Below are 12,048 nucleotides of genomic sequence, written 5' to 3'. Positions count from 1 at the left end.
AATGTGTATGTGTTGTTAATAGTTATCGATGTCTTGTTGCCTGCCAGGTACGTGTTCATGTACAAGGAAGTGTGTGTAGCGAAGTTCGGGACGGATTTTTTTTTTTTGAGCCATTGTAGATTGCTTGGGCTGTATATAATTTGGCATAAACTAGACTCCTTTCCCACGACAGAAACATCGGTCAGGTTATTATCACTGTATTGATGGGATGGCGCTTCTTCCTATCCTCATCAGGGACGAATATGAGGGACGACCTGCGAAGGACAAGTGGCCCTTGTTACCCTCAAGGCCGTCACTCCCTGAAACACGACTGGGTACGCGCAGCATCGCAGGTTCTCTAAAGGCCGGCTGGTCTCCTCAGGGGGTTGGGGCGGGAGCGGTGCGTTAGAGCCACTGCAGCTATCATGGGCGTTCTGCTAAGTTTGTTTGGCTGCCGGGTAGGCACGGGGGTTGGGGAGCGTGGGTGGGTTTGTTTGGGTGTATATTACGTCGTAGTGTGTAGCGGCAGCCATGCACGCTTGAGACTGCTTACATAATAGGACCGTAAGCACAACGAAAGCTCACGTGTGAGGAGGCTTGTGGGGGGCGAGTGTTTGTATGCGTGCGTGTGCACGTGCACGTACGAGCTCTCATTCGCGTTATAGGACAGTCTACATTTTTATTTCATGAACTTTATTCAGGCCTAAATAAACCGAGTAAGATAATCTCATGTTGAAGAATGTACAAGAGGTTGAGCCCCGTCCCGTCTTCGAGACGATCGCAATGGCGGTCGGTCTTTGTTGACGACTGCCTCTTCCATGGTTTTGAAGGGTTTTCGCGGATTTCATTATGTTTTCGCGATCTGCACGCCCCTGTAGACGGAAGACGACGATGAACCATGGTGAGATGAGGTTGTGGTTGATAAGGTTACTGCACACTCGCAGCCTGTAGACGATTGCCTGGACTACTGCACCGGCTGTAATTGATTATTTCCCTTGTTAGGAAAGGGGGGGCTGGGTGAGGAGAGGGATATGATGGAGGAAGGGACAACATAGTGGCAGATTACTTCGCCGTGCTAGTGATTTGGCCTCCTTCTCATGGTGGGAGAAAGCGGCTCCCTGCTCAGGCAGTGCTCGGTTGGAATGCCTCCTTTCGGGAGGCGGACGTTATGTAAGCGGCCTGGCGGCCCAGGCCGCTAGCGCGACACGTGCATGCGCCAAGTGTGTTCACCCCCTTCCCTCTCGCATGTCTCTTTACTCTCTCCTCTTTATCACTCTGTCCACTTTATCTCTCCCTTCTCTTTGTCTATCCCTCCTCATTGCCTCGATCTCTCCTCTATCTTTTTCTCCCCTTTGCCTCTTCCCCTCCCTTATCTCCGCTAACTTCTCACTTTCCTCGTATGTGTGCGCGCGCGTGCATGTTATTTTTAGTGTGTTATGGGCATGGTAGTTTTCGGTTTTCGTTTCTTGGATATCCCGTGCTACTTGAACCTCTGGAACTTGGCGAGGTGAGGGTTCCAGGTGAAGTATAGGAGAAGGGTAGGGGTGGTTTGAGGCGAGCCGCTTCTTCCCATGCGAACCCTTATAGGTGGACTTCACCTTCAAGGCAAAATTAGATTTGTCTGGAGTATTGTCGTATCGCAATATATATATATATATATATATATATATATATATATATATATATATATATATATTATACTATACGTTGAGGAGTAATTAATTTCGTGTGTATATCAGTCCCTACTGTACTGCAGATATTGAGGATTTCGTTGTTCATTGAATATTAGGTTCCTCAATGTGTGCGTGAATGAGCACTGTTTTTATCATGTGCCGGACTGGTGTGACCTCAGATGAATTCTCAATACTTCCTATTACCCGATCTACGGGGAATACTGTAAACACACACACACACAAACACAGTGCCTCGTGTGATATGCTATGTTTTGTCCCGGCAGTGCAACCGGGGCCAGGGTATGAAACAGTATATAAATGACAAATGGTGTGCGAGTGAGAAATTCTACACGATTGATCCTCACTGACGTCACAGCAGACACACTTCTTTTTTAGCTAGTGCATGCACCTTCCCCTACACCAACAATAGATACCGTGCAAAATTCATGTATACAGGTGTGTGGACCACATGTTAGGATCAGCATCTGGCCGCAGTCTTCGGCCAGCTCTAGCGCGCAGGCACTCTAGCCGGAGCTCTCATGAACGCACGCAATCGATTGCTTGTGTTGTTCCCAGTCACCCCGCTTGCTGTCTCCCTTGCTGCTTTCTCCTCCTCCTCCTCCTTCTCAGCTTCACCCTTGCGCTCCCAGCCCTCTGCATCACGTCTTTATTCTCTCTTCTCCAAAATCTTTGTATACATTTCTCCGTAAAATTCGCGTCTCTTTGACATGCATGTAGTCGTCTCCTCATTTGCTCTTCTGATTATAATTATCAACAATGTTCAATAGACCCCGTAGAATGTAACGGGTCATGTGATGTCCCTCTCGTCATAATCGATAGTTACTCTCTATCTCTTGTGTGTCATTGATAACCATCGCGACTACCATCTTCAGCTGTACCAAGACCATTATGCATCGTCACTGCTCTACACCGCCATCTGCTTGTCCCCACCCTCTCCACCTCTCGAGCGTCTGCAGCATTACAATAAACAAAAAAAATTCATTTGCTTCACACCACCAATGGCAAATGAACTTCAATGTATCAAAATGCAGCGTATTAAATGTAGGGCTACACAACCTCGAAAATAGATATAGCTTAGATAACACGTTTTTAGAGAAAACTGAATGCGAGAGAGACTGGAGTTCTAGCGAGTCCTGACCTTAAATTCAGGAAACCGTGCATTAGCACGAATAGAAGTGCAGAATAATTATCAAACTCTATCTAGAGTTAGTTAGGCCCATCCTTGACTATGCTGTACAGTTTTGGTCTTCGTCTTATAGAATGTGCATCAATTCACTAGAATCAGTACAGAGGAGAATGACCAACATGATACATGGGCTGAGAAATTTACCTTATGAAAATAAGGGTGATGCAGATAAGGTCATCATATTAAGACAACAGGGCAGGACTCACAGTAACAGATTTAAACAACAAATTTAGATTTAAGAAGGAAATAGGCAAGAATTGGTTTACTAATAGGGTGGTCAATGAGTGGAACAGACTTAGTAACCATGTAGTGAGTGCTGAAACTGTCATTTGTTTTAAGAAATTGTTAGACAACTTTATGGATGGGGGTGACAGATGGTAATGGACACGGAACTGCCTAGTGTAAGCCTCATGGTCTCTTGCAGTCTCATTCTTATGTTCTCATGTACCTTTGTCATGTTTACATGAGCCGGCTCATTACCACCACTACTGGGCTGTTGAGTTTGGGTTGCTGTCCTAAGCCGTCTTTCCAGAAAACGGCTGGTGTAGCTAAAGAACCAGCTTTCTTTCACACAGGAGTCTGCTTCTCCCAAGGAATAACGGGACATAATTTGTTGTTTGAGTTTTCCATTTGTGTCTCAAAAATCCCAGATTTAGTATGAATATCTTCTCAACCCACCTCCATATGTAAGACCTCTAACCAAAGGAATTGTGTTCCTTTGTACAGCAGTAAATGCAGTGTGATAACTAGAAGTGTAGTGGTGATATACAAGCTAGAACTAAAGTTGTAAGAACGATGGTGCATAGGAAGTCATATGCAAAAACCTTGACCGAAAGGAATATAGCATACTGTAGTCGTAAAAGCATATACACTGTTACAATTACTCCCACCATCAACAATTATTTATTTATCATTATGTTATTATTATTAACGGTGATATGCTCAGTACTGACTGATCTTTGTTCCTTATTTTTCAGAGATGAAGATGACCCGGTATCAGAGGATAAAGATGTATTGGATGTCGAGCAACAAGTGGTAGATTCCATTCAGGGCACAACACAGAGACAGAATGAGTCACAGGTTTCTGAAGGTGAGGTTCTACATGTCGGAGCAGTTCCTCTTGCCACTTCGCCACCACAAACTCCACAGATCGTAGAGCCCCCAGATCATTCCCCTTCACCAACTACAGAAACGCCTATAAAAGCAACTCCTGTAAAAGAAATTGATGTAGGTGGTGATGCTAAACAAAGCACCACAGGTGAAGTTGATGAAACTGTTCAAGCTAAAAGGTCTGAAGTAGTCAAAGACCCTGATATCACTCACAAGGAAGAACCCCAAGTAAGTGGTAGTGGGGAAGAGGAGAAAAATCAGGTAAAGGAGGTAGATAAACCAAAAGAGGGGATAATACCATCTACAGAAGAAATACATGTTGAGGAAAGTAAGAAAGGGATTGAGGCAGGTGTTTCCAATGACACTGTATTGCAACCTAACATACCTGGTGGTAGCAATGAAACTATCAAAGAAACAGAGACTTCAAAAGATCAACAGGAAGAGAAACCTAAGGAAAGTGAAAAGGTGAAGGAGGAAAAGGATGCTGTAGAGGAGAGACCTATAATTCAAGAGGAAGTGGGAGAAGTCAAGAAAGAAGGAAAGGAAGATGAGCAAATAATTAAGGAAGTGGTTGAAGAAGGGGAAGAAGAAGAGGAGGAGGAAGAGGAGGGTGAGAGTGTGGATGTTACTGAAAAGGAGGAAAAACTTGTGGAAGAGGAAAAAGCAGGAGAACCAGATGCAAGTTTACTGGAAGAGAAGACCGAGCCTCTTGAAACATACAGCCAGTTTGCTAAGAGGGTTAATGCAGAGAAGCAACATGATGGTAAATATGAGATTAAAAATTTCCTTGTAATACAAATATTTCTTGAGTCAATATGATTTACTGACTTCTTTATTATCGTTATGTTTCATTAAAAATCTTTACCCTGTAGCACTAAGCAATGGGCATACTAATGGACTATCCAGCACTCAACCCAAGACGCTGCACAAACTGAAGAAGAACCATGCTTCTCCTGACTGTGGGTCCAAACTAGTTGCTGCCAATCCTGAAGCCACACATGCACACAAGGTTTGTCCTGCGTTTTTAACCCGTTTGATCTGGAACCCTTCACCTAATAATAGTTGTCATTGCAGTTTGATTTGGCTAATGCCCATTAAGCCTAAACTATTTTGGCCAGAAGTAATTTTTGAGGACATTAATGCCATATGGGCATCGTACATTGTAAGGTGAGGATGATATAGATCAAGTGCATGCATAAGAGAGGTGATATGGCTAAAGGGTGGTTTGGATTCAGTGGAGCGAAGTAGTTGTCAGTTTTCTGTTGTCTATATATTATCAGGTGATTGAAATCTATTAATGAAGAAAGACCTTAGGCTAGGTCCAGATGCCAAAGATCCTCCCTACTTTAACACATCACACAAACGCAGCCAACTGAATGGTAGGGGTGGAGGGGGCTACATATGCAATGTTACTCAACCTGCACCATATAACACTTGTCAAATTCTGCAAAGTTAACAATTTTGGGGATGAGAAAGCTTTTTGACGAACAACTTGAGTATGTGTACCTTCCAGTGTGTACCAAACAGTGTTTAAGTATGTTTTATTATCTTGTAGGTAATTGCATCAAACAAAGACGAGTATCTGCTGAACAAGTGTGGTGACAAGACTTGGTTTGTCATTGAACTTTGTGAAAGCATTAGGCCTCAACAAGTGAGTATTCCTTAGAATTTGTTCATAATGCTTTTGTCTAGCAGATTGTGTTGTAAGTGGTTATTAATACATGTGTTGCATGTGTAAATTTATTTCATATATTTATTTTTTCCAATGACAGTTTGACATTGCAAACTTCGAGCTGTTCAGCAACTTACCTCAAAACATCACAGTCCATGGCAGTCACCGGTATCCCTCACGTGAGTGGACCCTGCTTGGGAGGTATGAAGGTCAAGAGGGTAATAGGGCCCTCCAGACCTTTGATATTGAAGCCTCCATTGACTTTTTCAAGTTTATCAAGGTAAGTCAGTTTCATCATATCTGATTTTAAGTCAGCTTCATCATATTTGATTTCAAGATTAATTGCCAAAGTAAAGCATTCAGCAAACGCAGAGAAAGGGTTGTAGTAAGTGGAAATTTGGGTATTCCCCTGTATTTGAATATTGGGTGCAGTCAACTGAAATATTTAATCGGCACCCCTATGCACCAGTTTCTCAGTATTCTTCTATCTCCAATGACTCCACACTCATAGCATAGCATTCCTCACCTTGGCATAGGTGTATAAGAAAAGAGGTGTTTTAGAAATTGTACAAAAGAAATTTAAGAAACATCAGAAAGAACAGTTAATTAGTTATCATTCCAAGGGCATTGACAAGGGGTACAAATTGCTGCTGTGTTCTCATGCATGTTGTAAAATGTTACTAGATATGGTAGTGAGGGAACTGAGGATTTTTCCTGTCTTCAGGGATTGCTGTGATGAAGGGAGGGCTTATTTGGGGGAAAGGGCATTTGTATACAATTGAATTTATATATGAATATAAATTGACTTCTATAATAAATTCAGTATTGAATATTAGTTACTAAATACAATATTATTTGCAGGTGGAAGTACTTAGTCATTATGGTACAGAGTTTTTCTGCCCAATTTCTCTTTTTCGTATATATGGGCTCTCAGAATTTGAAGTACTAGAGACAGAAGATGCACCAGTAGAGGAGGAAGAAGACCTTGAAGCTGCTAGAGAAGAGGAAAAAGGTGAATCCATATATAAAGTTTCATGTATACTTAGTGCAAAAAAAAAATTAAATTGCATTGTACTCATGTTGAATTCGTTTCTGGTGAAGTAATACAATATTATCTTCTTTTTACAAACAGAAGCTGCTTTTGATGCAACAGCTTCTAAACAACAACCATTTGGTACGGTTGGGCGTGGAGGCATGGCTGATATGCTTAAGAATGTGTTGAGTGGTGTGCTAGATGTCATCAAACGTGGCTACCGTCCAGGCAATAGTACATCAGCCAATGACCCAGACAACATCAATGAGTTCACAGCAAAGTGCCGTTCACTGCACCCATCACAGTCTGTAGAAGAAACAGACTGTCCTTTAGCTAGTTCACTCAATTACATTTTGGCCTGTTATTATGATGAGTATCAAGCTCTCATTAAACTCCCTGTTGTATCTGCAACAATAGAAAATTCAACATTCTGTCAACATTTGGGCTCCACTATGTGCAGCAGCCCAAGTGTAGAAGACAGTTTGGTTTATGATACTGCTTGTAATGATAGCTATGTATGTGTCATGCTCTCCCCAAAACATGTGCTGGCAATGTGCTTCATGTATGACCCACTTCTGCTAACCCATGCACAAGCACCTCCTTGTGAAACTGACACTGCAACACCAGAAAATGCCTCTGTGCACAGCAGGGATTATATTATGCCAGGATCTCCCTCTTCAATAAACCCCAGGCTTCCAGCTCAACCACAAACGGGTCTTGGATCATCTTTACCGCAGTCTGGGAAAGGCGGTGCTCAAGTTAAGCAGCCACCAAAGTCTCAGAAAGAGTCTACAAAGGATATCACAGGAAAGGAAGAGACAAATAAGAACATTGATCCCAACTCTGTTGCTGATGTAGCAGTGCCAAGCTCACCTGAGGAGTCAGTTATGGAACAGCGTAAAGGGAAGGAAGTAAAGCCAAAGAGTAAGCAGGACAAAAAGAAACCTGATGAACATGTTGGACAGGTTGGATTGGAAGTTGGAACTGGAAGTACCTTACCACCAGGAACACATATTGAAGGAACTCTTGATGAAAAACTTGGTGAAGAAGGAGAAGAAGTTCCTGAAAGTACTCTATTGGAAGAATCCACCGTACCGCAACCAAATACCACAAAATCTCACCAACAACCACAGGCACCACCACAGGAACCCAAAGTGTCCCAGCACTCGGCAAGCAACAAGGAGTCCATAGTAGTTCGTCTTTCCAATAAAATCAAGGTAAATTTATTATATTTTTAGAGAAGGCAAGAGATACGAGTGGATGATAAATTGACATGTCCTGATGGGATTTGGCTTTGTTCTCTCCAATTTCTTGTTGGTTTTGCCATGTAATGGACCAATGGGAGTGAACCCACTTCAATTGTTGGGCCCTACTGTGGAGGTACTGTGTCTTTGCTCCATTAATTCATTGCTTCATCCACAGGGAGTTCAGGTGGAGGGGAAAACAAATGGATGATTGGGGGATGGGGTCTTTTAATTTGGCTTGCCACCTTCTTTTGTAAGGGGTGTATGTGTATGTATTATGTAGCCTGAAGGGATGCTCTCACCTGCTTCATAATTTCTGTATGGATGAAGAATAGGGTTTCCTTATTGTAAAGTGATGGTGATAAAACTGCTGTAGTAATCAGGCCATGCTGTGGGAAAACTGCCATGTAGCATTAGTTTTGACCCAAGCAATGTGGCAGGGAAGGTACTGAAATGTGAGGAGTGGCGGAAAGGGTTGTATTTAAGATGTTGAATAGATGATGTACCCTGAAGGGATGTTCCTCGTACAAAATAAAACCCATTTGATATTCCTCACATCTCAGCACCTCAGGTTATTACTGTCCCCTCCCAAAGGTAATGCAGAGAGACAGGTTTCAGGGTCAGTTGACCCCCACTGCTTCCATCACCTTGTGGAAGGTGGTCATTTGATATATTAAAGTAACATGATTCCATAAAATTGAATTTGTTGTATTGTCCTTTTCAGGCTCTGGAATCAAACATGTCAATCAGCAGTGCTTATCTAGAAGAGCTGAGTCGGCGATATAAACGCCAGATGGAGGAGATGCAGAAACAGTTCAATGCTACCATAGCTGCCCTCAACGAGACCTCTCGACATGCATACGAACGTGATCTTCAGCACCAACAAGATATTGCCACACTTGAAGAACTCATGACTACTCTTAGGTCAGAGGTAGACTTCCTGCTTCAGGAGCGTCGCACCTTGGCCAACACTGTTGTTGAACAGCACCTCCTCCTTATGCTTATTGAAGTTGTGGTGCTCAGTTTGGTCTTCTACATGTGTGGGTGGAGACATCGGCACAAGTCATCTCGTGATTGTGCTCATACTCCTTCCTACGATGGTCCACTTGCCCTGCCCCCTTCTACTTCGGGACAACATGGGGAGGATGAAGGCTGTGGAGATACTGGAGCTGTTGAAGGCACAGAGCGATCAAGACGAACAAGACGGCGGTCTATTGATAGCATCACCAGAGAGAGGCTTGCAAAGCCAAGACAACGGCGACCCAGTGAAGAGGCTCTTAATATTACTGGTAATTATTTACATTCCCATGTCTGATATCTTGCATATCTTTTTGGGTGGGATGTTCACTGGCCAACCAGTGTCACTATTTGGTTGCAAGGTTGGGTTTGTTTGGCTGCTATTAAATTCAATGTAAGGGCATACTGCATTAAACTGAGAAAGAAATGTTAGACTGTTCCTATTGCCTATTCCTTTAACGTAGGACTATTTTTGTATTACCAGCTTATAGGGGTAGGAAGGGCTTTTTTTCTATGTGTTTTGTCTGATGTGTCCTGTCTTCTTTCTTCTAGGTACCTACCAGGATCTCTTGATTGTGGAGCCAGCAATCCCCATCATGGTTGACCCAATCTGTGATGCACCTACATCATCTCTTGGGCGTAAAAAGAAGAAGAAATCAAGCACAGGGTTGAAGCGGTCCAAATCTAATGCATCCATCAGTGAGAAGGAAGGAGTACGGAGAGTAAAGAAGACCAAGGACAAGCTGGAACTCTCAAGTGCAGGGGTGCTCTTCGTGGGACAGGAGGACCAGAACTTTAACAGTGGATTCAACCAGGGTATAATCCATACAGAACCCAGCCCAGTCACTTCGTATGTGTGGCAAGACACTGTAGGCCAGAGTTTTACTGACAGTAGTCCCACCACTCCCATTGATTTTATAGAATCCTTGCATCGCCCACTTCTGCACAATATTTCTTCTTCCCCGTTAACTGGTAATGGCTACAGTGATTTCAGTTGCGGTAGCACATTCTCATATGGTGACAATAGTTATGAAGTGCTGCAGCCAAAGCGACATTCCATTGCTTGCTGTCACAATTGTGAAACAGTACAGCATTACTCACCACCCACTAAGTCCCCTTGTGTAGACCCATCCAGCACAGGGTTGGGTAGATTAAGCAAAACTAAGAAGATTCGTCGCTCAAAGAGCAATCCCACACCCAACCATGGATGTTGCTGCTGTACTGAGCATAACTCCCGTGGAGTGTCTTTCCTCTTGCATGAGGCTTCGCACCATGTCGCAAATGGTCACCACGAAGCCCCTTATACTGTAAATGGTCATGATCATGATAGGGACAAACTTAGTCGTTCTATTAGCAATCATGGCGATTCCAGGCTTAATGGCCTGTCCACAATACTCAGAGGTCCACATGAACAGGACATTGTGGAACACATGTTTGCAGATGACATGAGTTCTGTCCCTCCACAGTATGAACGCTCAGTTATTTGCAATACCATTACAAGTCGTGCCAAGACGCGTCTCCGTTCTGACAACTGGGAGTGGTATGCCTCACAGCAGCACCAAGGGAGTAGCAGCAGTGAGACAATCAGTACTTGTAGCAGCACAGACTCAAATGGACGTTTAGGTGGAGGGAAATGTGTTGAGGATCTGGTTATTAGTAACAAAAAAAGTAAAATCAAACCATCTTCTGGAGGTAAGAAAAAGAAAAAGAAATCATTGAGCAGCTCCAGAATGGTAGGTGAGGAAGTGATCAAGGAGGTGGATGCTGCCACTTGATTCTCACAAATGTGTTGTGCACTGCATTGCATTGTTTGTTAGTCTTGCCACATGGCACTGTGGCTTCCAAATGGGAGTAATGAGGTAAGAAACAAGTTCCTCTTGACCTTAGATAACATAACTGGTTCAGTAACCCAAAGGCAATGTCCATGGTGCTCTAATATCTCTACCATACCAAGCTTCTGGTCTGCCTACAGTCTCACTCTACCTCCATTGTCCACCGTTATTTGCTTTGTGGGTGTGACCTCTGCTGAGCAGTTAATAGATATGTATCTAAGGTGTAGTATGAAGAGCTGCATTTGGGAAGAGCAGCATTAAGGTGCACAAGTTGGACAGCCTACTGTGCTGTTCAGGTCACCTTTAGCAACATCAGCAATAGCACTATTATCAAGTATTCTAGATTTATGTGCTGTTGCTGATGATGAAAGGCTCTCTTGAGCCATACATCTTTGCAGGATTTGATGTTACACTTGCAAGGACGGAATAGATTTTTAATTTACATGTGATACTTAGTTGTAAGGATGTATTTACCCATGTAATGACATAATTTATTTTTAGCTTATTCCCTAGACTACGTGTAGTCCAGCTGGGCATTGGGTTGTAAATAGCAGCAAGGCAGTATTATTACGTGTTCACTCTTGTGATAGTAATTTAGTTGCCTGGATACATTATTTTTATGCAGCACTCTTCCTTTAGTTCCTTTTGAATTATGTTGCTCAACCTAACTTATGCCATCTCACTTTTTAGGTTCAAAGTGGGTAAAGTCATAAAGGTGCCAGATAGTGAGGAGTTTCCAGCCATTATGTACACTACTAGTTGTATCTGTGTTGTTAGGGGCTGGAAATACCTCATAGCAGGCCTTAAGGTTTTGTTTTTTATGTACATGTTTTTCCCATTCCCTTTATTATAACCTAAAGATGTCGAGATTTGTCCTGGACTACATTGTTGATATCCAGACCAATAAAAAAAAGAAAATAATTTTGTTTGACTTGATATTTTCCCTTTGAAGTTATAGTGGTCTATACAGCCACAAACCACAGTTTCAATCATGCCCAGGCTCCCAAAAGGTGAGGAATGTATGCCACACTTGTCCAGAGCTGTGAGAGGACTAATGCCAAAAGCAGTTTGTAAATGCTGCTGACTGGGAATATCACATGCATGCTCATTAAAAAGCACTTAACAGTTATACAAATTTTATGAAATTAAATCATGACTATATTTCTGCTTTATAATGTTCAGACATCAATAAAGTGCTGTGGATATTCAAAACTCATAACTTAAAGATTGAGGAGATTGTAATTAGTTTACAACCAGTAAGAGTTAAAATGAGTTTGAGAT

General features: G+C 42.7%; 1 protein-coding gene across 3 annotated transcripts in view; it reads left to right on the top strand.

Moving 5' to 3' along the window:
• LOC143038689 (uncharacterized) overlaps nt 1-11,688 on the top strand; it is a 104,261-nt gene extending 92,573 nt beyond the window's left edge. For all 3 annotated transcript variants that reach the window (XM_076208241.1, XM_076208243.1, XM_076208244.1), the window contains 8 exons: nt 3,837-4,732; nt 4,842-4,978; nt 5,525-5,620; nt 5,742-5,921; nt 6,503-6,653; nt 6,774-7,891; nt 8,643-9,207; nt 9,488-11,688. In XM_076208241.1, the coding sequence (XP_076064356.1) occupies nt 3,837-4,732; nt 4,842-4,978; nt 5,525-5,620; nt 5,742-5,921; nt 6,503-6,653; nt 6,774-7,891; nt 8,643-9,207; nt 9,488-10,710 (4,366 nt within the window). In that variant the 3' untranslated portion in view covers nt 10,711-11,688. The remainder of the gene's footprint in view (nt 1-3,836; nt 4,733-4,841; nt 4,979-5,524; nt 5,621-5,741; nt 5,922-6,502; nt 6,654-6,773; nt 7,892-8,642; nt 9,208-9,487) is intronic.
• Nucleotides 11,689-12,048: the final 360 nt, after the last annotated feature.

The sequence above is a fragment of the Oratosquilla oratoria genome, chromosome 24 (assembly GCF_046742065.1).
Source record: "Oratosquilla oratoria isolate Oo_2021 chromosome 24, ASM4674206v1, whole genome shotgun sequence".
In the NCBI taxonomy this organism is placed as follows: domain Eukaryota; kingdom Metazoa; phylum Arthropoda; class Malacostraca; order Stomatopoda; family Squillidae; genus Oratosquilla; species Oratosquilla oratoria.
This window is presented reverse-complemented; position numbering and strand designations above follow the sequence as displayed.